The sequence below is a fragment of the Quercus robur genome, chromosome 2, assembly GCF_932294415.1.
Source record: "Quercus robur chromosome 2, dhQueRobu3.1, whole genome shotgun sequence".
NCBI lineage: Eukaryota > Viridiplantae > Streptophyta > Magnoliopsida > Fagales > Fagaceae > Quercus > Quercus robur.
Genome location: NC_065535.1, coordinates 86,222,362 through 86,249,703, shown reverse-complemented (window position 1 = coordinate 86,249,703; position 27,342 = coordinate 86,222,362). Strand labels below are relative to the sequence as shown.

Sequence of the window (27,342 nt, the reverse complement as noted above, 5' to 3'; positions counted from 1 at the left end):
AGATGCCTTCCTTGGATTCGTATGATAGAGCGCGTGACCCGTTTGATCACATTGCTACTTTTAAGACTACAATGCACCTTCAGGGGTTCCCGGATGAAATTATGTGTAGAGTCTTCCCTACCACCCTCAAAGATCCGGCATGAGTGTGGTTCAATAAAATACCCCCGAATTCGGTAAGTTCTTTCAAAGAGTTGAGCAAGTTGTTCGTTAATAACTTCATTGGGGGACAGAGACACAAGCGTTCTTTGTCCAGCCTGTTGACCATAGAACAGGGGGAGAATGAAAGCTTGCGGTCCTTTATCACTCGTTTCAACAGGGAAGCCCTGACGGTGGATGAGGTGAATGATAAGCTACTATTGGCGACCTTTCACAATGGGGTTAATTTTGATTTGTTCATCCACAAGTTTTATGAGAAGGAGCCTCAGTCCATGGTTGAACTCATCCATTCAACCCAGAACTTTATGAATGCAAAAGATGTAATCATAGCCAAGAAGAGGAAGAGAGCAGAAAGAATGGAAGCAAACCTCATACACCACCCCAACAAGCGCAATAGGAACAAGTATTGCCGCTTCCATAGAGACCATAGGCACAAAACGGACAAATGTTATGATCTAAAATAGCAGATTGAAAATCTTATAAGACAAGGAAAGTTGAGAAATTTCTTTAGACGAGAACATAAGGATGAGAAGTTGAAAGGGAAGGTAGAAGAGTCATTGCAACCCCCGCTTGGAGAGATAAGAGTTATTATAGGAGGAAGCTCAGCAGGCCAATTGTCCAAGTCCAGGAAGACGTATTTGAAGGTAGTGCAGAATGTTCAACTCTCTGGACGATCTCCAAGGACGAGGACCACGGACGAGCAAGCAATCACATTCACGGACGCGGATGCTGAAAGAGTTCACCACCCCCATGACGATGCCATCATTATTACTTTGCTTATTGTCGATTATACAACTACAAGGGTATTGGTGGACAATGGAAGTTCAGCAGATATATTTATTACCTTGTTTTTCAGCAAATGAGGCTCGGACGAGACCAACTTCGTCTAGTAAACTCACCCTTGGTAGGATTTGGTAGAATGAAGGTGCAGCCTATAGGCACTGTCACATTACTTGTCGTGATGGGGGCATACCCACAACAGGTAGCCAGGGACGTGAATTTCTTGGTGGTAGATTGTTCATCCTCCTACAATGCCATAATTAGAAGACCAACTTTAAATAGTTGGAAAGCAGTTACGTCTACTTACCACCTGTCAGTCAAATTTCCAACGGAGCATGGGATAGGACAAGTGCAGGGAGATCAACTGGCAGCAAGAGAATGCTACCTGGCCATGTTGGCCATGGACGAATAAGTTCAGATGATGAATATTGAGGAAAGGAGAGTTGTGGTAGAGCCTACCGAAGCATTAGAAAATATTTTCTTGGATGAGAATAACCCCAAGAGGTGTACCAGGGTTGGAGCAAATTTAGAAGAGAAGATTAAGAAGGACCTTGTCCGTTTCTTCAGGAAGAGTATTGATGTGTTTGCTTGGAGTTATGAGGATATGTCGGGTATAGACCCTAGTGTCATTACCCACCGTCTAAATGTGTATCCTTCCTCTAAGCTTGTACGACAGAAGAAAAGGGTGTTTACTCCTGAGAGAGACAATGCTATTAAAGAAGAATTGCAGAAGTTGACCGTAGCGAAGTTCATTTGAGAAGTTTATTATCCAAACTGGTTGGCCAATGTAGTAATGGTCAAGAAGGCAAACGGAAAGTGGAGAATGTGTGTAGATTTCACCGATCTAAATAGGGCTTGTCCCAAGGACAACTACCCGTTGCCACGCATTGACCAATTGGTAGATTCCATAGCAGGTCACAAGCTACTTAGTTTTATGGATGCTTTCTTTAGATACAATCAGATAAGGATGGACGAGGTAGACCAAGAGAAGACATCCTTCGTCACAAGTCAAGGCTTATTCTGTTATAAGGTGATACCCTTCGGTTTGAAGAACACTGGGGCAACATATCAGAGGTTGGTTAACCACATGTTTCGTCCACAGATTGGGCAGAATGTAGAAGTCTAAGTAGATGACATGCTGGTGAAAAGTCAGGACGAGGGAAAGCATCTAGACAACCTGCAGGAAACATTTGACACACTTAGGTAGTACAACATGAGGTTGAACCCTAGTAAGTGTGCTTTCGGAGTGTCATCAGGGAAATTCCTAAGGTTTATGGTTTCACATAGGGGGATTGAAGCAAATCCAGACAAGATCCAGGCGATACTGAACATGGAGCCTCCACGAAATATCAAAGAAGTCCAGTCTCTTACCGGACGAGTTGTTGCCCTCAACAGGTTTGTCTCTAAAGTTACTGATAAATTTTTGTCGTTTTTTAAAGTTTTTAAAAAGGCATTTGAATGGACGGACGAGTGTCAGAAAGCTTTTCAAGACCTGAAGATATATCTTACCACGGCCCTCTTGCTGAGTCCGTCTATGTTGGGAGAGGAATTGTACTTGTACTTAGCAGTGACTCCACATGCTATAAGTTCAGCGTTAATCAGAAAAAAAGGAAGGGTGCAGAAGCCAGTCTACTACATAAGCAGAGTGCTCAGAGGAGTGAAAGGACATTATCCATTGATAGAGAAATTGGCCTTTACACTAATAACAGCTTCTAGGAAGTTGAGACATTACTTCCAAGCTCATGTTATCAATGTCATGACGGCTCATCCACTCAAGAAGGCAATGAACAAGTTGGAAGCCGCAGGACAACTAATCCAATGGGCTGTCGAGCTTAGCGAATTTGACATTAGGTACCAACCCAGAAATGCAATAAAAGCTCAAGCCCTGACAGACTTCATTGCAGAGTTCATTCCGAGTTATGATGACTTAAGCGAGGTGGAGAATAGTAAGAAGTGGATCGTCTGTGTGGATGGATCATCTACACAGCATGCAGGAGGAATAGGAGTTGTTTTACTATCCCCGGAGGGAGATAAATTGAAGCATAAGGTTTGTCTGCAGTATCAAACAACCAACAATGAAGTTGAGTATGAAGCCCTTCTTAAAGGGTTGGAGTTGGCTAAATCTGTGGAAGCAAAATCGATACTCATACTGGGAGACTCTCAACTAGTCATAGGCCAAGTAAATGGGACATGTGAAGCCAAAGAAGAACGAATGAAGAAGTACCTTAATAAGGTGGTATGCCTTGTAAAGAAGTTTAAGGAAGCTGATTTCGTTCAGATCTCAAGAGAAGAAAACATGGAAGCAAATACTTTAGCAAAGGCAGCCTCAGCGAGTGAAGTAATGGACGAGTTAGATGAAATTCAATACCTGCCCAGCATAGACTTTCTAGAAGTACAACAGATAAAAGGTGAAGAAAATTGGATGACTCCAATATTATCATACTTGAAGGACGGAAAGCTTCCAGAAAGAAAAGACGAAGCCAGGAAGCTTAGAGTCAGATCAGCCAAATACGTCCTCATGGATGAGGTACTATACAAAAGGGGTTTTTCGCAACCTTATCTGAGGTGTTTAGCTCCGGACGAGGCCAATTATGTATTGAGGGAGATTCATAATGGAGCATGTGGCAACCATTCAGGAGCCAGATCACTTGTCCACAAAGTCGTCCGTGCAGGCTACTACTGGCCAAATATGCAAGTTGATGTCAAGGCATATGTCAAGGTCTGCAATCAATGCCAACGGTTTAGTAACGTCCCCAGATAACTATCAGAATATCTCACCCCGATGATGGCCCCAAGGCCTTTTGCACAATGGGGGCTAGACATTTTAGGACCCTTTCCACTTGAGATGAGATAGATGAAGTTTCTGGTGGTGGGTATTGATCATTTCACAAAGTGAGTAGAAGCAGAACCCTTAGCGAGTATCACATAACAAAATGTCAAGAATTTCGTCTGGAAGAACATTGTGTGCAGGTTTGTGGTGCCCAGAGAATTAGTGTCTGACAACGGACGACAATTTGACAATGCATTTTTCAGAGACTTCTGTGAACACTTCGGAATTCAAAATCATTATTCCTCGCCCGCCCACCCCTAAGCAAATGGTCAGGCCGAAGTTGCAAACTGATCCTTGTTAAGTATCATCAAGACTCGGCTTGAGGGGGTAAAGGGAGTATGGCCAGATGAGCTACTAGATGTTTTATGGGCGTACAGGACGACGGTGAGAACCCCTACAGGAGAAACTCCTTTCAAGCTAGCCTATGGAAGCGAAGCAGTCATACCTGCAAAAGTGCACATGGTCAACCACAAGGTGACGATGTATCAGGATAAGGACAACGAGGAGCAACTCCATTTAAACCTCAATCTAATACGAGGTAAGGACGAACGTAGAACATAGGACAGCGAGATACAAAAACCTCATGGTTAGGTAGTATGATGCAATGGTGAAGCCAAGGCGGTTCAACATAAAAGATCTCGTCCTGAAAAAAGTTTCTTTGGCAACTAAGAACCCAGCTCATGGGAAACTGGGACCTAATTGGGAGGAACCCTACAAAGTTATCAATTGCAAAAGATAAGGATCCTACTACTTGGAAACTTTGGACGGGAGGAAGTTGGAGCACCCTTGGCATGTTGAACACTTGAGAAGGTATTACCAGTAAAGTCCCAGCCTGGACGAGCATTACCTAGGACAAGCAGCTAAAAGTTTGTTTCGAAGTCCGTTTAAATATAAGCTTTGTGCATGTGTTAATTTCTTAAAACTATATTTAGTCTTTAAAGTTGTGTGTTGTGAGCTATAGACGAGATTATGGAGTTTGTATTTATTAAATTCCTTAATGGCATTAGCTTCTAAGCACATGCCTCACCTATGAACAATGTTTATGCTATATACATAATGTTGTGTGAATTTTTAGTATTTATATTGTTTTTATTCAAAATAATCAACAAGAAGGCTAAAAGCCCAAGACGAGTAAAATCTCTGGACACGGAGATGCAAGGAAAAACAAGGCATATTTGTCCAGATAATGGACAAAGTAAAGCCCTTAATACATTAGTCCTACCCATGGACGAGGAAATGCATACATGAATATTTCATGTCAAGCAGGACGCCAACTATAACAATCCAATTATTTGGACGAGGAAAAGTTAGGCTTATGGATAGAATGTAAAACCAGCTACCAAGTCTAAGGACGAATAAAGTTGAGGAAAAAAGTGTTGTCATCCCCAAAGACGAGCTATACTTAAAAATAACTTGCAAAATTCAAAAGGATGAATGAATACTTCTATCATGGACGAGTCAAGAGTGAAACCAATTGTTAAAAAAAAAAAAAAAAAAAATTCGTCCACACAATGATAGAAAGGAAACAAACTTTATAAAGTCCAAAAAACCCTTGTTAAAATAAAAAGCCCAAAAGGCAATTATTTAGAAGCCCGTCCTAAAACCATGGACGAGATAAAATGTACTTGGGTTACAATAAAAAGATCCAAAACAATGGATCAAACCAAAAAAAGAAAAAGAAATACTAAGGATAACCTAAATGTAAAGGTCTCGTCTTTAAGAAGAAGGGGCATTAGCATTGGGGTTATCTTAAGGTGGCTGAGTGGTAGCATCGTCTTCCACATTGACATCCTCGGAGCTAGTTTGAAGAAGAGAGTTGGTAGCAGCAGCCAGGTTAAGCTTAATGGAGCTAAAGTCCACTTCAGGGAAATTCTCCATAGTATCCATTCTAAAATCCTCAAAGTCTGCTGCATAATTGGCGTCTAGAAGATCAGTGTATTGTTTGGACGCCTTGAATTCAGTCACTGTATCTTCCTTTGCCTTGGAAAGAAGAGTACTCAGCTCATTGTTCTTCTTCTGTAGATGATCAAAACTAGTATCTTTTTCCACCACATCAGTTTTCAGCTCCTCAATCAAGTTTTGTAGCTCAGTTGCCTTTTCCTTAACCTTGGCAGCTACGTCAGCCCACTTCTTAGATTCTTCTTTCACCTCCTGAATCCTTGTCTCTAACAAGACCCTCATCTTGTCTAATCCTGTGGCTTGCCTGGACGCTGCAATAAATTTTGACATAGCCTAAAAAAAAAAATGATAAAAATGAAAGTTAAATGAAAAAATATATATAAATATATATTTTTCAAAAAAAGAAAAAAGGAAGAAACGATTACATACCTTAAAAAGATCATGAATACCAGAATGTTCAAAATCCTTTAGAGACATGTCATAGCAAGTGTTTATGTCCTTATCTGAAACAGCTTTCTGAAAACGTTCCCAAGCCAGGTCTTCATTTTCAATAATGTTTGAAGGGAGCCGTTGTGAAAGCTGGGATGTGGATGGCACAGTCGTCTTGGGCGGAGGAGTCTTAGACGGAGTGGTCTCAATTGGAGTGGACGAGTCCACATCATATATTTTGACGGGTGGTTGAGACATAGGAAGGTTGGACTTGACTGTTTGGGACGACCCGTGCTTAGCCTTTTTGTCTCGTCGGTTGGGGAGATTTCCCAAATCAAGGTTTTTAGATAAAGACCTCTTTTTGTCCCTAGCCAACGGACGAGCTTGAGATTGAGCCTCAGGACGACTCCCCTCACCTATAACTTCTTTTTCTTTATTTTCTTTCATTGTTGACATTTTTAAAGCAAAAAGCAATAACAATAAGTGACAAATTATAAATATATCAGGAAATATGACAGGATGTTCAAACGACCATTAGATGGAAACTTACTTCTTCGCACTATAACCTTGTGAGCAAGTCCCCACTTGGCAAGACGTCGTAAGGTAACCAAAGAATGAAAATCCCTATTGACGTAAAGACGAGCCCTGTGGACGCGGTCATGGTGAAATTTACTCAAGGAAGGTCGTTTAACACCTGTAAAACAAATAATAAACAAAGGTTAGAAGCAAATAATAAAAAAAAAAAGATAAAAGAAAGAAAAATGCGAAAAAGGGGAGGGACGTACCTTCAGGATGAAAGTTCCCTAAGTCCCCAGAATAAGGGGCAAAAGGGTCCTTGCCAACGTCCACAGGGTTCCCTGCCCAAAAACCGGAGACAAAGATAAACTCTGTCTTCCAATTCCTGTCAAACGAGGCTAGGGACTTGATTAATCTACAATCTTTACCCCTAGCTATGAATTGGTAAAAGCCTAGAGATTGATTTATCTCTGAAGGTTTGTAACAAAAGAGGAACTCGTCCACAGTAAGAGGATGGTCCCTTCCAAAGACTTCCCTCCACAAAATTTGCATAGAGATAACTAATCTCCACGCGTTAGGGTTGAATTAACATATACCTAAACCTAACCTAACCAATAACTCTCTAGCAAATGCATTCAAAGGCAACCTAAAACCCCCCAAGAAATAAGCCTCATAGACGCCTACTCCAAAACGAGGATTACAGCACCATTCTCCACGGACGGGCAACTTAGGGTTAAGCTCATCCGGAATTTGGTACCATGTCCTAAAATTGTTAAGCCTTTGCTCATTCGTTTTGGAATGAATACCTACTACACAACTATAGACGGTCTCCTCTTCATCCAAAGGACTAGACGGAGGGACACTGGACGGGGTACCAACTTGGGAACCAGAGGCTTTCCTAAGTTGTTCTTGGATTACTTCTAAAGGAAGCCTAGGGACACCAGAAGTATATCCCTCGTTCGTAGAACTCTCCTCACTACTATGGCTACTATTACTAGAACCACTTTCACTGATTGTATCATAATACTCGTCTATAGCTTTCTCTGTACTATTGCTAGACGAAGAAATAACAGTTTCAGACATTTTTTGGAAACCAAAAACCTAAGGACGAGAAGGAAGAGAATACCTAGCTCTAGACGAAAGAGGACTATGGACGCGAAGAGACTTCTAGACGAAGGAAAATTTCAGAAATGTAAAGGGTAGAGGAGGAATTCCACTATTTATAGACAACTGACTTGGGTATTCGAAACGACACAACCAACTAGGATATGACATGTGGCTTACCCCTCAAAAAATAAACGACGAGACTGATCATCGATAAAATTATGACACGTGGCACATCTAACTGTAGACATTAAATACACACGTCCAAGGAAATGATGCCAAACTACACATTCCTTTAGACGATCCATATGGACGAGGGGGCAACTGATGGTGTTATAAAATATACCAACTCTTAAACTTGTCCATATGGCCTGTCCTAAGGAAATGTTGGATGGCATACAGCATATTCGTCTAAGGTAAGCCCGTCCGTTCGCAAAGTCAGTTGGACGAGCGCCTTGTGTCCTGAACATGTTGAAGCTACTTCTGTTTTCTTGTCAGGCTACAACCCGTTCCCCTAATAAACGGTTATGGAAAACAGACCCCAAATAATGTAACTTTCATGGTGGTTATGGAAGTTACCTTTGAATCCTCCGAACTCCACAACGGTAGGAGAAGTAACTGTCTCAGACAAGCACTATATAAGGGCTCTTCTACAGGAAGGTAAGGAATTGAGACACTTCCACACAAATTGGAATTTCAAAAATACTGACTTTACCATCGGAGGATTCTTGACTGGTCCTCCCCGGTCTCCTTTGATTTTGTGTTTATCTTTTTAGGACATTCTAAGTAACATTGAGATCATCAACGCCCGAGACATTCAGCTTATTGATTTCCTTGTGTTCATCAGTAGTAATCCTAAATTATAATGGATTTAAATTATTAACCTTTACATAAAAAATAGAAGATTATTAGAAGGCTAGTTATATATAATTAAAAAAGCATCTAGGACCTTGTGTAATGGACATTTAAGTTTCTTTCATGTATTAGCTTCAAAAGACTATTATTCCATATAGAATATATATTCCCTCAATTATATATATATATATATATAAACCTGTTCCGGATCTGACCGGCATTGATGAAACTGGTCGGCGCCGAATCGATCTGACCACTTCCAAGCAGTTAGTAATAAGTTCTTCTTGTTCCTCTTCAAAACTATATAAATATATATATATATATATATATATATAGTTTTGAAGAGGAACAAGAAGAACTTATTACTAACTGCTTGGAAGTGGTCAGATCGATTCGGCGCCGGCCAGTTTCATCAGTGCCGGTCAGATATATATAGGGTCCGGTTAATATGTGCCCTAAGGGCACACATTGACAAATCCATTTTTAGAAAATTTTTATTAGGAATTGAAAAAGTAGTCAAAACTTTTTCAATTTCCGATAAACTTTTTCCAAAATTGGTTTACTATTGTGTGCCCTTAAGGCACACATCAGTAAAATCCATATATATATATATATATATATACACACATAAAAGTTACAACCTATACATATGATAGATTTTTGTCTCCTTCCTATCGAACATGCATGTTTTATTTCATTTGAACGTAAGGGGGATAAATTTAATTGTTTTCTCACAACTTTTATATATATATATATATATATATATATCATTAAGTGTTAAAAAAAAAAACATAAAACAAAAGTAATCACATGGGTATAAAAGTTGGCAGAGAAAAGGCATGATACAAATAATTTTCATTTTCTATTGATTTTAAATTTTCTATAGATGTAATTTTGTCAGTTGGATTTTTATTTTTTATTTTATGTAATGGGTTTGGTTATGTATTGTCAAAGTTATAACTATTGTACCCTAGCCAAAAAAAAAAAAAAAAAAAAAAAAAGTTATAACTATTGTACGGTTAATTGAAGATATCTCCTAGCCAAGTAAATCTTGATTTAATGGTGATCAATTAGTCATGCACAGAATACAATTAATAGTAGTTAAAAAACTTTCTCAAAAAAAAAAAAAATAGTAGTTAAAAAAAAGAAACGATAAGAAGAAGAAGTACTCATCTATATATACATATAAAGCCGAAGCTTTTTAAGCTTCCACAAATTTCCACATCAGCATAATATTAAAAAAAAAACAAAAAAAACGTAATAAAACTTTTTTAAAACCCGACTCACCCTTTTGCTTTCACAATCCTATGCCAAAACCCAAACCGGCTCTCCAAATCCCCGATCTCCACCTTTGACAAACATCAGCATAATATTAAAAAAAAACAAAAAAAAACGTAATAAAACTTTTTTAAAACCCGACTCACCCTTTTGCTTTCAGAATCCTATGCCAAAACCCAAACCGGCTCTCCAAATCCCCGATCTCCACCTTTGACAAACAAAATGCAGACCCTTTTTCTTTCCTCCACCATTTTCCTTCTCCTTCCTTCAAAACAAAAAACAAAATCCCGAAGTTTTCTATTTTCAACTTTTCCGGTCCCAACTCCACCAAACCCGATTCCCATTTTTCAACTTTCAAAGCATTTGATAGAAGAAGAAGAGAAGAAAGGCAGTGGATCTTATTGTCGGCAAAAGAAAATAAAAATAAAGAGAAGATGAAAGAGATGACAGGGAGATGCGGAGGGCACTGTTAGAGAAAAAAAAATTGATGGAGAATGTCAAAGAAGAGAAGGGAATGACGATAATGAAGAAAGGAAAACAAAAGTTACAGTGAAGAAAAAAAAAAAAAAAAAAAACAGAAAACCATAAGAGAAGTTCTAGTGAATAAAAGAAAGGGGAGAAAAAAGAAGTAGAAAGAGATGAAAGAGATTCACAGCTCTGAGATAATAACGTAGGGAGGGGAAGATTTTAGCAAAAGTGAAAAAGGATGCTTCGTAGAAGGTGTGTGATATATAAACACCCTTCTATATTTACTAAATTACAAAAATACCAATTTGCTTTTTTTTTTTTTTTCCCTTAAAACTTCCAATTTACATCACTTTTTAGATTTTCTTTTACTGTACATTAAATTAATAATAATAATAATCTAAAAATGATTTATTTTATCTTAGATAATTCCTCAAAATAATAATAATAATAGAAACCTTCTAAAGAGTCAATCTTCTCCTTCTGGTCATACTTCGTGAAAGAGCAAACATTTCGGGTCATAATTGTGGGCCTGAGGTGCAGAAAAAACCGGTTAACTTGGAGTGGGGCCTTGATTTTTTTTTTTTTTTTTTGAGAAGTGGGCTTGATAATATATATGATATTATCGAATAATATTTTACTTCAATGATATCATTGCATATTGCATGATAGGCTTGATAGTATACCATTGGGTTTTCATTAGATAAGTTTTTATACCATGATCTTATTTTTTATTTTTTATTTTCATATTGGGAAAGTTATCAATAGTTTTTCGGTGCATCGCACGGGTTAGCGACTAGTTTATACTATAATCAATCTTAATAAGTTATTAATTTAACCGAATATCTTAACATTTAAATAGTCTCCTACTTTCTTCTCCAAAAAAAAAAAAAAAAGTCTCCTACTTTCAAGCAAAAAAAAAGTTGTCTCTTAATAAAATCTTACTTTCATAATATTAAACAAATGCTTGGTTTTGCTTTGTATACATTTTTTTTATACTAAAAACTTGATTTTTGTGGCAACAGTATTTCATTTCCAGTTTGGTAATTTGGCATCAGGAGTAGTTACATCTATAGGTGTTTCATCATATCCAATTAGTTTGGCTTCCATCTTGCAGCTTGACTTCAAAACTTCCTCCAAAGATGACTTGAGCTTGTAGCCTTGAGCCTGCAAATCCACATCCACAGTTAAAGAGCTCCAGAAAATGAAGTATCATAAAAGAAAGAGTGATGGGTTAGAAGGGGGAGGAGGGTTTCTTTTGGGGGACAGGGAATTTAAGTATTAAAACTCTTCTTGAGTTGGTTAGAATATGCCTAGCAAAGCAAGTAAATGATAAATACGCAACAATAAACAATGCGTGCCTGTTTCATGAGCAATATATATATGGAGTTCCTGGACAAATAAAAAAAATTGATACTTTATACTGCCACTTTATCAATTCAAAAGTATAAACAAAACAAGACAATCTGAAAAGACAAAGGGGACACAAATTGAAAAGAAAAAAAAATGAAATGAAAAAGAAGTCATTCTAGAACATCAAGGGCTATTTGTGCTAAATGAGAAAAAGGCAAGATCCCGATCTTGCTTTTAATAATCCCATTATTAGAGAAAGAATTAATTGAGAAAGAGATTTTTAAACAACAATAAGCTCCTTACTACCTCTTCATACCCCAGAAACAAATTAATTGATTAATAAACTAAGCTAGTTCAGCATCCAAATGATGACACTACCAAGGCCAAGTGGGCTACATGAATCTATATAACAATTATATGGTTAAAAGGCCCGAAAAGTTCCAGCTTTAATGCATGAAAAAACATAATGGCAAGAAAACGGGTCAGCATTCACCTGATATATTAACTTTTAGAGAAGACAATCTCCACAAACAGAAAGAGAGAGAGCAGATAATTTTTTGACAAGTAAAAAATTATCTGCTCTCTCTACTTCTGTGTGGAAATTGTCTTCTTTAAAATCATCTGCTCTCTCTCATTCTGCTGTAGCACATTGGCAATTCTTGATGAGAGAGAGCACATAAGCCAAATAATGATATTTAGTTTACCTGAGGTAGAGCTGTAGTCCCTACTTAGATAACAACTGATATTCAGTTCTTACAGAGTTGAAGTCAAGTAAAAAATGGAAAAAAGATAATGTAATAAACTTGAGACAACAGGAGAGAAAAGGCATAAAGTAAGCATAAAGGATTTACCTTCAACTTTGCAAATATTCTTTGTGAAGCAATTCTAATAGCTTCTTTCTTGTTCAGGTTGGTTGCAGAATCAGTTACACAAACATCTTCTCCGTTCACCTGTACTTCAACTGAAAATATTCTATCCTTCTTTGATGCTGAAGTTCGTAGGACCCAATTATGAGATTGGCAAAGTTCTGTCAGTTCTCTAATAGGACTAAGCTGAAAACTGGAGAACCTCATTATTGGATCCAAAAAGGAAAGCATTATCTTCCACACAAGGTTCAAGTTAAACCCTGTATCAAGAAGAATGGCACCCACACAAGACTCTACCAAGTCACCCAAAGCCTGAGGCAATAAGTGAATCGTTAGAAACTTCACATGTAATGTTCACGGTATAGACACCAAAACTGCTCTATTAATGATCACTGATTTTGTAGGACCTAATTGATCATGATTGATGCTGAGAGTTTTAAAGATTTATTTCTCTTTTATTTTCCCATTTAATATAATAGATTAGAAGTTATTTCCTTTCCTAACACCTGTTAGGTTAAAATTTATTTCCTTTCCTTTTATGATGTAATTTGGGAGTCCTATTTAAGGGGCCCCAAATGCAAATATTGTAAGCAGTTGATTATGGATTTATAACATTTGTGTTGGGAGTTTTATTCCAGTGTTTGGTGCTGATTCTTAGGTTCATATCTTGCATGTTGTTGACTCCAAACAGCTCTAGGAGCTGATACCAAGGTTCCATCTATTTTTCTGTTTTATTTGTTTGATGCTGGCTTCAAGCAAATCCTAAGTGCTAATTTCTAGGTCCTATTCCTCTGTTTTGTTCTTTTGTTTCCCAAAAGAAATCCCCCTCCTAGAGTTTATCATCCCGCATCAATTTATATTCTTACTTTTCTTTTCAATCATTAGAAATTAGACAGAACATTGATTTACATATAATGTTTACAATGTTTCATTTCTTTTTAATTTTTTCTTACTTATCAAAAAAAATATTTCATTTCTTTTTAATTTGATAATTGTAGCAACATTGATATACTAGGAACTAGAAATACTTTTCAAGATATTACCATGTAAAACCCATTAGGGACACCTCCACCCCAAAAATAAAATAAAAACAAGAGTTTCAACGTTTACCTTGGGATATTTTGGCCCCTCATGAGGACTTCCTTCTGGTGCAGGATTTTTAACAGAGTCCACATAAATTTTGATGGCCTCAGTAAGGCCACTGGAATCACAGATGAGAAATTGGTGGAAGGATCTATCTACTGCAACATTTGCAAAGGCCTTGTTGTTCACAAATACCGATCTCAAATCTGTCAATTGACCAGGCTTCAACTTTGGATAAACTGAATACAGATATGATGTGATTAAGTAATCCAACACAGCATCTCCAAGAAACTCCAATCTCTGGTCAAAACCATCAAATCATTAAGCAAAGAGGAATGCCTGTTGCTTAACACCAGAAGTAGAAAAGAAGCAGTGCATACCTGATAGCAGCCTCCTCCATGCTGGTTGTAAGAAGGATGTACAAATGCCTGTAGAAGCAGACCTCTATGGAGAAACTGATGCCCTAACAAATTTTCAAGGGCACCAATGTCCATACGAGCTCTAAGTGGCATGTATCTAGTGCTTGCAATGCAGACATTTGAAACTTGTGAGGCTTCAAAGTCCACTTGTATGCCAATCCATCGAAGAAAGCTAGTTGCGGCTTTGAAGCCACTGTCAACTATGAATGCTCCAACAAGAGCTTCAACCACATCAGCAATTGTTTTCTTATCTAACCAGTGGTGACCTTTACTGCACCTGACTTCATTAAAACTTGCACGATCCGCAAGATTACTTGACCGGGAATGAGTAGAACCTTCATTTTGCTTGTTACAAATTATTGGGCAAGGGCGACCGAAAGCATAGAATTTCAAGGGATCAAATGACTGATCACGTATGTATACCTGAAATAAGAGAGCAAATACTATACACTTAGATATTAAAACCAATTAAAAGAAAATATCAGTAACGTAGAAGGTACTAATTTTCCTAACTGAAATTTATCCGTTCAGCAGTACCTGACAGGAAGCATTGGGTAGTGGGAATAATATAAGCCAAAAAACTTTCTCAAATATCAGACAAGTTGAGTGTTTTCCAGGCCACAGAGAGAGAGAGAGAGCACTACATTTACAGAAAGAAAAGAAGTGCCATGTGATACCCCAAATTGTGTGGATATGATAGGATTGGATTGTTTAGGTGTGTGTTGAGTCCCATATCGAGTGTTTACTAGGTGGATCTTGGGTTTATAAATGATTCCAAAGAGCCCCAATTATAGCTTGACTGGTCCTTTAAGGGTATAAGCACAAATGTGGCTATCGTTTTCCTCAGGTCGTTACATGCCATATCAAATTGTTACTTTCATTTGACCATCAACAATCACATTAGTTTTTCAGTTTTTGAAGGTGCCATGTTTATCACCTTCAAACCATGTTGGAAAGGAACACTTATATTTTGCACTTCATCACTAGGATGATTGGTTGAATTTTCTCGGTTAACTAATTCAAAAGCAAATGAAAAGAAAAATCAAGATAGAATGACAGATAAGTTCATATTTGGGAAGTAAAAAGCATATCCTTTTTTTTTTTTTTTTTATAATAAGTAGATGAGAATCATATTCTAAAATTCATTTACCTGTAACTTGCTCCTAGTTGCTAGTTTGTACAAATTGGAGTTGTTTACAACATTAGAACGTTTCCTTGTAAGTTCTCCTTCATCAAGGGTATCATGCAAAAGAAATAGGCGCCGTCCAACTGCAAACTTGAGAAAAGCATCACCTAGTACTTCAAGCCTTTCAAGGGAAAAGCCCTCCTGGCACTTCTCAGTGGTGAGTGCTTCTAGGACCTAATAAAAAATTCATAACTTTAGTAGCGATTGGGGTCCACAAAAATATTGATCATGTGCAATTAAAGTCATGCAACAATAAAGTTAAGTTAGCATTTCTCCTCAAAGCCAATTATGTTAATACTATACATGAGAAAGCCTTACTCTATCACAAGTAATTTCAGCTCCTTCTGGGAATGCAGCAGAAAATGTCTTCTTCAGTTCAATGGCCAAAAGAAAGTTTTCCAGACGATGCATGATTGATGGTAATAAAGATATCGAACTACCAATATCTTTAGAAAACCCTATTATCTTCAACTGACAAAGCTCGGGAGGCAAATCAGTAAAGTACTCCTCCAGTTTACGTGATTCTGTTTTTGACACTGAGATGAGCATAGTCAAAAAAGAAGATTATTCTTATTTAAAGAAAACAAAAACAAGATAAAACAGTAATGGCTCCAAGGGAGACTGAGGTACAACAAAAGCACCTATGCCCACACATATTTCATTTTATATCAACGCCATGTTCATTTCTAAACTCTCAATTTTTTTTAATAAAATAACTTGTTACTCAATTTCTCTCTTTCACATTAACCATTTCAATATGGGAGGGAGGGGGCCGAAATATAGTTTTGGTCCCTAAAGTTTAATAGCTGAGCGCTTTTGGTCCTTGAAATTTTAAATTAGCACTGTCCCAAAAGTTTCAAAAATGAGCACTATTCCCTCTGTCAACTTCCATTAGTTTCCTTGTTTATGTGTTTAATGGAACAATGACGTGACAATTTTTTTACTATTAACAAATTACACAAAAGCTTGGGTCTAACAAAGCAACCTGTTTTTATTTGGGTCTCTTTCTCTTTCCCCCATTCAAACCCAGTAATCTAATTGAAACAAGAGAGAGAGAGAGAGAGAGAGAGAGAGTTTTTGAGCTCTAACCCCCACACGACACCGTCCTCCCCCCTCCGTAGACTAATCAAAACTTTGGCCTCTCTATGCTACTCTATATTTGTTAATTTCTTAGATGCAAAGCATTTACTTCCACTGCTGAATCACATTTTAGTTGAGAAAGTCATCCCTCCATCCTAGACCAATGCCAGAACCTTGCTCCCTAAGAAGGCCACCAAGGTCAAATTTTTTTTAAGTACCCAATATCCACTTTTTTTTTAATAAACATTTTATCTTTGTCTTGTGATTTAACTGGTTGACACCTCTTAGAATTTCCAATGAAGATATCCAAGATTCAAATCCCCTCTCCCCTGTTGTAACTATCAAATTATTATAAATATTTAATCTTTTAATGATTTCTCTAACCAAAGTGTAGGTTTGTTGAGAAACCTAATGAAAATTAAATAAACCCATGAAGAATTTTTTTTAGTCATGCATTTTTTGGTTTATGTTAATCCAAAAAATGGGAAAAAAAAAAAAAATTTTGGGTACTGTATTTACCATTTCTGCAGTTCTGCTTAAGTCAAGGACGCGTATTAGGCTGAATTGGGTATAAGATTCACGATTTTGTTCTTTTTTCTTTTTTTTTTTCCCATTGTTTTCACAGCAAGCAAATGGAAGCTGACCCGAAGGACCAAAGAGCAAGCACAGCCACAAGAGTGCCGGAGGGAGGACGATGCCATCACATGGGGGGCAGGACAGCATCGCGTGGGCTCAAACGTATTTCTCTCTCTTTTCAACATAGTTACTGGGATTGAATTAGGGAAAGACCCAAATAGAAACGGGTTGCTCCATTAGACCCAAGCTGGTTTGTAATTTTTAATTTAAAAAAGTTGTCGGGTCATTGCTCTATTGGACACATAGGTAAGGAAACTAATGGAAGTGGACGGAGAGACAAATAACATTCATTTGAAACTCCAAGAACCAAAACTGCTCAGTGGCCTATCAGGATACAATGTACCCCAGTAACTTTGGAGCATCCATTAAGATCCATCAAAAACAACAACCAAGCCTTAGTCTCATATTTGGAGCATCCGTTAAGATATCACTTTTATCAGCTAGACCTTTTATTTTAGATTAAAGAGTTAACTTATTTTTTTAATTGATAAGTTACAGATGCCCAATGGATCTTGAACCCATGTCCTCACCCTCCAACTTCTTTTACAAATGGAGGAAGTGCCACCTCAACAAGAGCTCATTTAAGCATCCATTAAGATATTACTTATATTTGCTGGCCCTCTTATTTGTTCTTTTTACCTTTAATTCAACTTACCGCAGCACATGTATCTTGTACACCACAAAAGCAGTGAACAAATTATGGTTTTGCCATTTTAAGTTCTCGTTTGTGATATGACCTATTCTACGTCTAGTATTCAATGTTTGCTAGAATTTCTAGCATATAAATAGTTCTGATTTCCTTCTTTGAGGTATGGAAGATTATTTATGCTTTAATTCTAAATCTAGGATTCAATATTATACATATATATATATATATATATATATTTTTTTTTTATAAGTAATAAGTTTTATTGATATATAAAAAGGAACACCCTAGTACACAGGGAGTGTACAAGGGGTCAACAATCAACTACAAAAATTACAAGAATCAAGGAAATCAAGAAAAGAAGAGAATGATTGGTTTCGCATAGCAACCACCAATCCAATAAAATTCTAAAGAAAAATAACTTGAGGTCTGGTATGGATCTCTCATTATCTTCAAAATACCTACTATTTCTCTCCCTCCAAAGACACCACATTAAGCAATGGGGAACAATTAACCATATATGACCATTTCGATGACAACCAAACTTGCCTTGCCAACAAGCTAGTAGCCCTAAAACGGATTGCAGCATAACCCAGCTTACTCCAAATAAACCCAAAACCATAAACTACATATCCATAGCAACCAGACAATGAAGAAAGAGATGGTTAATCGATTCACCATTACACTTGCACATGTAGCACCAATCCAATATCCAAACCTTTCTTTTTCATAAATTGTCAATCATCAAACATTTCTCTAAAGCAGCAGTCCAAACAAAGAAAGTTACACGAGAAGGAATCTTCTATTTCCAATTCTTTCTTTCATATTATCCTGTCTTTCTCAAACTCCAATTACTATTCCTGATTTTTTATTCTAAAATCCCCTAACCCTAAACCATCTACTACAAAAGCTAACACTAATCTTAAGAGTTTTATCTTTTGTAGATTCTAGTTGTTGTCTAGCAATGAAAGTAAGTCACACCCTACCTGATAAATTACTAGTTGTCTCAAGAGCTTATAGCTATCAGCATACCATGGATTTCATCTACTTCAAGAATCCCTCATGTATAAGCTCCCATGCATGAGCCTAACACACAGAATTTTTCAAACCAGCTGGGAGCTTGTCTTGGGGTTCAACCACAAAATCTCCCGCTGATAAAATACCATACCAAAAATATAAGTTATCTATGTCAACACTGCCATTTAATTTCCACCAAGTAGATAAACCCCACTGAGCTCAAAATAGTTCTCCAATTGAACATGGATTACGAACAATGCAGCAACTTCAATACAGTGGATTGTTTCTTTTAATTGTGTTAGCCAACAATGAACTCTATCTGGCACCACCTCCCCTGTAAGACCAGGTGAAGGGTGAGGTCATGGGTTTCAAGACCCACCAGGTTCGCATTTAGTTACCAGTGTTAAAAAAAGGCTTTAGTCGCATAGAAGTTCTTATTGCTTTTAGTACCAAATGGAAATATCATTAGGACTACGAAAGTATTCAGCTCAACAAACACCAAATCTTTGCAGCAAAAGCTTAATTATACACTGAATTTTAAATACATGTGTGTGTGCGCTCGCAAATGAGGGAGGGGGGGGGGGGGGGGGGGGTGGGTGGCAGTATACAGAGGATGCAACCCGACAAAACATACAGAAAAAAATGGTTGAGATGCAACACACTCCAAGATTAATAGAATTGCAACACAAGCAGGAATCACTTAGTGCAATTAACCCCAACAAAGTATGACAAACCGAATAAAATAATTACCTGAATCTTCTGGCTTTCGGTTATGTAGCAAGTTACGCAAGCCAAAAAGCGGTTTTGCTTGTAAAAGAGGTTGTTCAGGGTATTTGAGTTGAACGCGAAACCTGACTTCCAACATTTAAGAAAAAATGATTTAATAAATTAATAAAAGAGAAGCAACAGAAGTTACAGTATATTTTGTATACATATATAAAACTTGGATATTTATTATTATGCTTTTAAGTTCATTATATATTAACAAATTCCCTTTCAATAAGCAGAAATTAGGCATAACATGTGTTTCAAAAGCAATCCAAAATGGTATAAATAGTCTACGAAGTGTCAAGAAGCCTAGTTGCATACTTCTCATACGAGTGCTCTGCATACCTTGAAGTTTCTGAATGAGGGCTGTATCCGCTCTTTCCATCAACTATGCCAGTGATGAAGAAAAAACCCTGTTTGTATGGAGTGGCATACACTAAACTATCCTTAACCTCACTTATGCTTCTGCAACCATTGGCAAGTAGCAAATTATCACCCAAAGGGAAATTTTCCTTTTCCACGGCATCTTCTGGGGTCCTAAAAATAGGGGATGATAAACATCTTCTAATAATCTTCCAATCTACGGTAATTTTTTTATCACTATCATGCAAAATTACTGGAAGCAACAGGTAGAATGTCAATGAACTTGATTCACAAGTATTGCTCTTTCCCAAGGAAACGGATTCAGGAACAAATTTTGATCGTTCAAGGATGACCTTGAGGTACATTTCTTGAAAATTCTGTGCCAGCACAATCTGTGAAAATATCAATCGGACAATGTCAGAAAATTAGTTTACCCTCATAAACTTTTTGTCCAACAAATACCATCTACCTCATCTTTATCAAATTCTGCAACTCCCGAAGGCACAAACTTGGTCATCACAGATCTACCACGAGCCAGATGAAGATCAAGTTCCATTCTTTCGGCCTCTTCAGGCAGGGCTGCTTTGACAAATAGACCAAATTTTTTGTAGTCCCTATCCTCAGGATGTGGAATAAATTCTATGTAGTAAGAGTAAAAATGGACAGGATTCTCCAAGTTAGTCCACGGTTCTTTTAGCACAGCAGGAACTTGCATCTCATGCAGTTCACCTCGTGGATCCTCACCTGACAACATGCAAAATCAAAGACAATTGATATGACATAATGACAAAAAAGAAGAGAAGAAACATTAATAAGCAAAATTGCTTTGGCTCAATGCTTCAACCTTCACAGCTATCTGAGTCAGAAGAATCCAGCCCCATTCCGTCTACATCTACATCATCTTGCCCAACCAGGAGACAGTCATTCAAGGCACCCTTTTTATGTAACATTTCAATTGCTTTCAGACAGGCGTCTTTTTTAGCTGCTTCAAGTGAAGATTGTGGTGTGCCAATAACTCGACGTAGTGGAGCACTGGGAGGTAAATTTATGTGGTAGACAGTACCTCCTAAGTCATCAAAATAAAAGAATACTGGCTTGGGGTTGGGGTCAAAAAACCTGCCAAGAAAAGAAACCATACAATACATCTCAAAATATAGATATGATCAGTTATAAAAAGTTCACAAAGTTTTTAAGTGATTAAACTCATAATTTTCAAGTGAAACGATGATCATAATTAGTAAAAGGGCATACTCATCACAGGGAAGTTTTGAACAATATTCATGAAGTAATGAGATGCTATATCCAGTGCTGATAGAAGCACCAGATGAATCAACTTTTTGTCAGTAATTTCTGTTTGTGTGTGTATGTGTGAGAGAGAGAGAGAGCGCGAGTTTGTATATGTATCAGTGTATGTGCGGGAGAGAGAGAGAGAGAAGACCAATGGACCGACCAACAACAAAAGTCTTTGCGTGAGCATATAATTCATACACTGATACATGTACCATCGACCAATTTAGTCCTTAAAAGCCAACTTAGTTTTTAAACACTCTTTTTTTTTCAACTATCTTAGAAACTAAGTTAAATTTAAATACCGAATTAGTAAGTTTCAACTTAGTTTTTAAACAAGTGTTTTTTTTTTTTCAAATATCTTAGAAACCAAGTTGAATTTAAATACCAAATTAGTAAGATTTTAAATGCATTAAACTTGAGTACCTAATTGGTAGTAGCACATTTTTTTTTTTTTTTCGAGAATTGTAGTAGCACAAATTTCAGATATGTTAGCCTCTATGAGTAATGTTACCGGCACAAATTATTTTATAACATTTTTACAAATGGACAATTTCTTACTAATTTTCATCTAAGTCCATCAATAACATTATATTTTTATTTATTAATAATCACTTTCCAGCAATTTGTAAATTTTTATTTTTTAAGTTTTTATTTCTAGCATTTTTCATATTATTTGTTTGTTTGTTTGTCTGGTGAGTAGAGAGAGAGAGGTTTCCGTACTGGTTTGTTGCGTGGGGGCCTCGTAATGAACGACTTTACTTGCGAAGGTCCACTATTCGATTCGCAGTTGATGTATAGTGCTTTTTGTGAAGCATCTTCCAGGTTCATTGCTCTTTACAAAAGCCACAGGCCCACACGGCTACGTCATTGGTTGTTCTTATTAGATTTTTATTAATTAAGATTTAAGAGTACTTTTTTTATTTTTTTATTTTTTGATAGATTGTGATTATTTTTATTTTTATTCTTTGAGTCTGAAATTTTTCATTTGATTCGTCCATGCCTGTAACTAATGTGACCCATCAGTAAATATAAGACATGAAAAAATAAATTTGAAAATGAAACCAATTAGAGAGTGGGGTATTTTCATTATGGTCTATCAATTTTGAAAATTTTATTTTGGTGATCCATCAAATTTGATTTCATTTTCAAAATTGTTATTTCATCCATTTATGTGACAAATGTAGTTTTTCTTGTATCAATAGATGTCACTTTTTTTTGGAAATACTATAGAATTTTAATCTATAGCTTCCGCTTAATAATTCAAATTTATTGAAGGGTCACATTTAATAAAGAGTTATTCTTAATAAGGCCATGAACCTTTAATGAGGTTTACATAGATTTTTACATCTCACCAGTATTAAATAGAAAGGTCATCTACATCACAATTAAAAGTAGATGTAGATACTTAATATTATCACACAAATAGATTTTTTTTTTCTTCTCAAAAAAAAAAAAAGATTCAAGGAAAATTATATCCCTTCAATTTTATTATTTGTTAACCACTATAGTAGTTTTATTTTTTCCTAATCTAATTACAACAACATTTACAATACAACCAACAACAAAACCTTAGTCTCAAAATTTTTAAAGGTTTAACTATTGACCCTCTTCCTGGTTGACCATGCTTGTAAAGTAAATTAAACTAAAGCTTTGTTTAAACACAATTTATGAAGGTTATTGTTAACCATTGAAATTATAAGACAACTTGATTCCTGTGAGGCCAAACGGTAAAGGGTCTACACATCTAATAGGAAAAACTAGTGTCCTTTAAGAAAATGTCAAGAAAAGGGAAACTTTTCCTCAAATGAGAATTGGAACCAAACCAAGCCAGAGTATTAAGTTTAATGGAATCATGGTTGTCAAAATCTCGATCTGGATCCTACGATCCTACAATTTTACGATCCCACCTACCCAAAACAATCTAAATCTTTCAAGGATCTTTACAATCGTTCAAGATCGGTAGGATCGTACGATTTTGACAATCCCAAACGACATTGGTTTCTTGTAATTTTCTTTAACTTAACAAAAGGCTCAGTTGGACCCAAATTAAAAGTAAAATCTCAATAGACCAAGTTTTTCCACTCTAATGTAGAGAGAGTGTCAGTTAGACTCAAATAAAAAATATTCTAATAGAGTATCACATTTTGAGGTTTTTGACATTTTTAAATAATGTGTACAAATAAATGTAGTGATGTATGGTAATTATATCAATCAATGTATAATTTATGTGATTATTTAACATACCAATGTGTATTTTTTGTTTTTTTCTCAAATAATGTAGGATCTTACGATTCACGATCCGATCCACGATCCTACCTACCTCCCACGATCCTGCGTAGAATCCCGATTTTGACAACCTTGAATGGAATGATGCTAGAGTTTGTTTGGCATCAACTTTAGCTTTTAACTTTTATGAACAGCTTTTATATATAGCATTTTAAAACCTCAAATTTTCCCCTCTTTTTCTCCCTTTTTTTTCGAAGTTTTTTAAGGTACAAGAATATTGTAACACGCTTTTAGCAAAAAAAAAAAAAAAAAAAAAAAATTCAGCAAAAAGTTAAATAAACTATTCCCAAACGGACACTAGGAGTATGTTTGTTATCAACTTTTAGTTTTTAACTTTCTTTGGTTTTGGTTTTCATGTACAGCTTTTTAAAATCTCACTTTTTCCCACCTTTTCTCATTTTTTTTTTAAATTTTTTCAAAATACAAGTATATTTTAGCACATTTTTAGCAAATAAATTTTAGCAAGAAGCTAGATAAGATATTCCCAAAATTTCATGCTTATTCCACCAATAATTTTTTTTTTAAAAAAAAAAAAAAAAGGTCCAAAAGGGCACTCACAAAGAATGTGTACAAAAATTTAAAAAAAAAAAAAAAAAAAATTTCTAGAAGCTTCTAGCAACTTTGAAATCTTCTTGAAGAAGATTTGTACAATGCCTCTCCATGAAGCTTTGTTATATGGCTTAATGGTTGCTTTTCCCTTTTTTATACTTTGAAATCTTCTTGAAGAAGATTTGTACAATGCCTCTCCACGAAGCTTTTTTTTTTTTTTTTTGGTTAAGCTCTCCACGAAGCTTTGTTATATGGCTTAATGATTGCTTTTCCCTTTTTTATATATAATTAAAAAAGCATCTAGGACCTTGTGTAATGGACAATTAAGTGTCTTTCATGTATTAGCTTTTCTTCTTTTTTTTTTTGAAAACAAACAGAGCACTTCATTCATTTATTATGTGTGCATTTGAATACCACTTATTTTGGCTGAACAATCATCTAGCACTTCATTCTTGGGAAATACCTTGCTTTGAAACACTCATAAAGCAAAGAGCCATTATCATGTAATAATCTCCATCCTTGTTTTGCCAACATAGCTAAGTTGAAACACCGTATGTCTCGAAATCTCATCCAGTGGCGGAGCCAGGAATTTAGGTCAGGGGGGGCAAGATTAAAAGATACGATTGGAAGTAAAAAATTAATCTAAAAAAATTAATCAATATTAATAACAAAATAAATAAACTACTATATTATAATGTAATTGTCATACAAAATCTAACATAAAGTGTAAACTTTAATTTATTTTTTTACACCTAGCTTATTTTACTCAATTGCCCTCGATAATTTTTCATATTTTGAAACCGCTGCATGATTTCTTCACACTCAATAGTCTTGAATATATTTTTCTTAATATATGTGACTAAGCAATCATTCATCTATTAATCTCCTATTTGATTACGTAATCGATTTTTAATTATGTTCATTGCCGAAAAAGCTATTTCAACAGTAGCTGTTGTAATTAGTAAGATCAATGCTAAAGTGACAAATGAGTAAACTAATGAATATGAAACATCTTTTTTTTTTTTTTTTTAATCATTACCAAGTGGGACCCATTGTTTTATATTATAGTTGTACATTTTTGTTTTTAAAAGTCCATCAAGCTACTGTGTAGTGTGTTCAGACTCTTATTCTATTCAATGTAGAGATTTTTTTTTTTTTTAATCATTATTAAATGGGACTCATTGGTTTAATATATTAGAATTGTAGTAGGAGGAGAAGTCTACTAAGAAAAGGTATCGTGAATTGATTTTTTTTTTTTTGGTCTTCTGTGTCAAGGGGGGGCAAATAAGGCATTTTAGGTCATTATAATATTAGAAGTAAAAAAATTTGAAAGTTCAAAGGGGGCACCTGCCCCCTCCCTCCGCCCTTGATCCCATCCCACCCTCCTTCTTAGATTTAGAAAATGAATTCCAACTCTTCCAATGTATCTTTCATTCATTATTAACCTGTCCCCACCAAAATATAGCATGCATTGCATTCAAATCATTACACAGCTTCATTGGTAATTGGAACACTCCCATGGTATAAGTAGGAATAGATTGAGCTACAGTTTTGATCAAAATTTCCTTGCCAGCCCTTGGCAACAATTGGCCTTTCCATCCTTGGATTTTCTTCCAAACTCTATCCTTTAGATAGGCAAATGTTTGGTATTTTGATCTACCCACCAAAATAGGTAACCCAAGATAGGATTCAAACCTGTCAACCTCTTTAATTCCCAAAACTATCTTAATCCTCTCCCTTTGTTCACCCCCCATATTATTGCTAAAATAAACAGAAAATTTCTCAAAATTAATACATTGGCCCAAGGATGCTGCATATGTCTGTAAAACCTTAGAAATAGCTTGCACTTCCTTCGGATTAGCTCGGCAAAATAGCAAAGAATCATCGGCAAATAATAAATGGGATATATTGGGAGCTCGCTTGCAAATAGACACATCGTGAATTCGCCCCTCTCCTTCTGCCTTAGCCAATAAAGATGAGAATCCTTCTGCACACAATAAAAACAAATAAGGTGATAAAGGGTCTCCTTGCCGGATTCCCCTAGAAGGTGTGATGTTACCATAAGCTTTACCATTAATACATACTGAAAAAGTAGGAGTCGTCACACATGTCATGACTCTATCAATCCAAACTTCCGGTAGGCCCAATCTAAGCATAATACCTTTCAGAAAAGGCCACTCGACCCGATCATATTCTTTGCTAATATCCAATTTCATCGCCATATAACCCCTTCTGCCTGACCTTCTACCATGCATGGAATGCAAAGATTCATATGCTACTAGGACATTATTAGTGATCAAATGACCTGGTAGGAAAGCACTTTGGGTGGGTGATATCAGCCTGGGTAGGATTAGCTTCAGTCTATTTGCCAACACTATTGAAATAATCAATAACATTACATAAGCTAATGGGTCTGTAGTCAGACATTCTCTTAGGCACCTTAATCTTAGGAATAAGAACAAAGAACAATGTGAGTATAATTAATTTCAGGTAGCATAGTACCAAAATTCAGAAAATCTAACACAGCAGCAATCACATCATTACCTACAATATGCCAAAATCTTTGAAAAAATAGAGCATTCATACCATCCGGTCCAAGAGCCTTTGTTGGTCCCATTTGAAACAACGCTGCTTTGATTTCCTCTACATTGTATTCACTGGAAAAGACCTTTAGCATATCTAGAGTCACTCTATGCGGCACTGTATTAAGACATTCTTCCATCTGAACACATCCACCCGAACTAAACATGGCCTCAAAATAACTTGTTGCTACCCCAGCAATGTCATTAATCTCCTCCACCCATACCTGTTGTTGATCTTGTATCCTTTGAATAAAATTTTTTCGTCTTCTTTGGGAGGCTTTAGAGTGAAAATTTTGGTGTTTTTGTCACCATGTTTAAGCCAAGAAACCCTCGATCGTTGGTGCCAATAAATCTCCTGTTTAAGGAGGAGGTCATCCAATTTTTTGCTAACTTCCAAAAATTCAGCCTTCTTCTCAACTCTTAGCTCTTCACAATTCAATCTTTTAATCTGTTTCTGCAAGTTCTTAATCTACTCCGTGTTCGTGTGAGTCTTTGAAGAGCCCCATGCATTCAAGCCCGCTCCACACTCATGTATTTTCTCCTGTATAACTGCCATTGCCAAACCTGATTTGCCCCTTACCTTCAAAGTTTCCTCCACCGTTTGTTCACAATCAGCCCATCACAACCAACCTTCCTCAAATTTAAACCCACGTGTACCATTACTCCTAAACACCTTGTTCGACCTATTGTGCATGAGAATTGGAAGGTGATCTGAGGCGTGTGACATCAAATGAGTTACTGTACTTACAGAAAATTTGCTCCTCCATTCCGTGTTAGCCACTGCCTGATCCAACCGCTGCCTAGTATTTGCACCACCAGGTCTTTTGCTATTCCATGTAAAAGGATAACCATGGAAACCCAAATCTAGTAAGCCACAAGAATCCAAAGCTATGCCAAATTCCTCCA

At 36.4% G+C, this 27,342-nt stretch overlaps 4 protein-coding genes across 5 annotated transcripts; 1 reads left to right on the top strand and 3 right to left on the bottom strand.

The window, feature by feature from the left end:
* Nucleotides 1-2,470: 2,470 nt before the first annotated feature.
* LOC126704691 (uncharacterized) lies at nt 2,471-3,697 on the top strand. The gene has a single exon (XM_050403720.1). It carries the CDS (start codon nt 2,471-2,473, stop codon nt 3,695-3,697), a length of 1,227 nt encoding a protein of 408 aa, XP_050259677.1.
* A 1,682-nt stretch (nt 3,698-5,379) lies between these two features.
* Nucleotides 5,380-6,548, bottom strand: LOC126715544 (uncharacterized). The gene is made up of 2 exons (XM_050416189.1): nt 6,095-6,548; nt 5,380-5,998 (listed from the first exon to the last, which is right to left on the bottom strand). Exons 1-2 carry the CDS (start codon nt 6,539-6,541, stop codon nt 5,516-5,518), a joined length of 930 nt encoding a protein of 309 aa, XP_050272146.1. The 5' UTR covers nt 6,542-6,548; the 3' UTR covers nt 5,380-5,515.
* A 37-nt stretch (nt 6,549-6,585) lies between these two features.
* LOC126704685 (uncharacterized) lies at nt 6,586-8,144 on the bottom strand. Its single transcript, XM_050403714.1, has 2 exons — nt 6,880-8,144; nt 6,586-6,788 (listed from the first exon to the last, which is right to left on the bottom strand). The coding sequence occupies exons 1-2, from the start codon at nt 7,160-7,162 to the stop codon at nt 6,586-6,588; spliced, it is 486 nt and encodes a 161-aa protein (XP_050259671.1). The 5' UTR covers nt 7,163-8,144.
* A 3,091-nt stretch (nt 8,145-11,235) lies between these two features.
* LOC126715543 (dicer-like protein 4) lies at nt 11,236-21,200 on the bottom strand. Of its 2 annotated transcripts, none has more exons than XM_050416187.1 (11): nt 20,981-21,200; nt 20,574-20,845; nt 20,199-20,473; nt 19,712-20,121; nt 19,349-19,449; nt 15,538-15,755; nt 15,184-15,393; nt 13,995-14,456; nt 13,642-13,914; nt 12,517-12,843; nt 11,236-11,479 (listed from the first exon to the last, which is right to left on the bottom strand). In XM_050416187.1, the coding sequence occupies exons 2-11, from the start codon at nt 20,677-20,679 to the stop codon at nt 11,342-11,344; spliced, it is 2,520 nt and encodes an 839-aa protein (XP_050272144.1). In that variant the 5' UTR covers nt 20,680-20,845; nt 20,981-21,200; the 3' UTR covers nt 11,236-11,341. The 2 variants fall into 2 exon arrangements, with proteins under 2 accessions (XP_050272144.1, XP_050272145.1); XM_050416188.1 differs by having other exon boundaries at nt 15,538-15,743.
* Nucleotides 21,201-27,342: the final 6,142 nt, after the last annotated feature.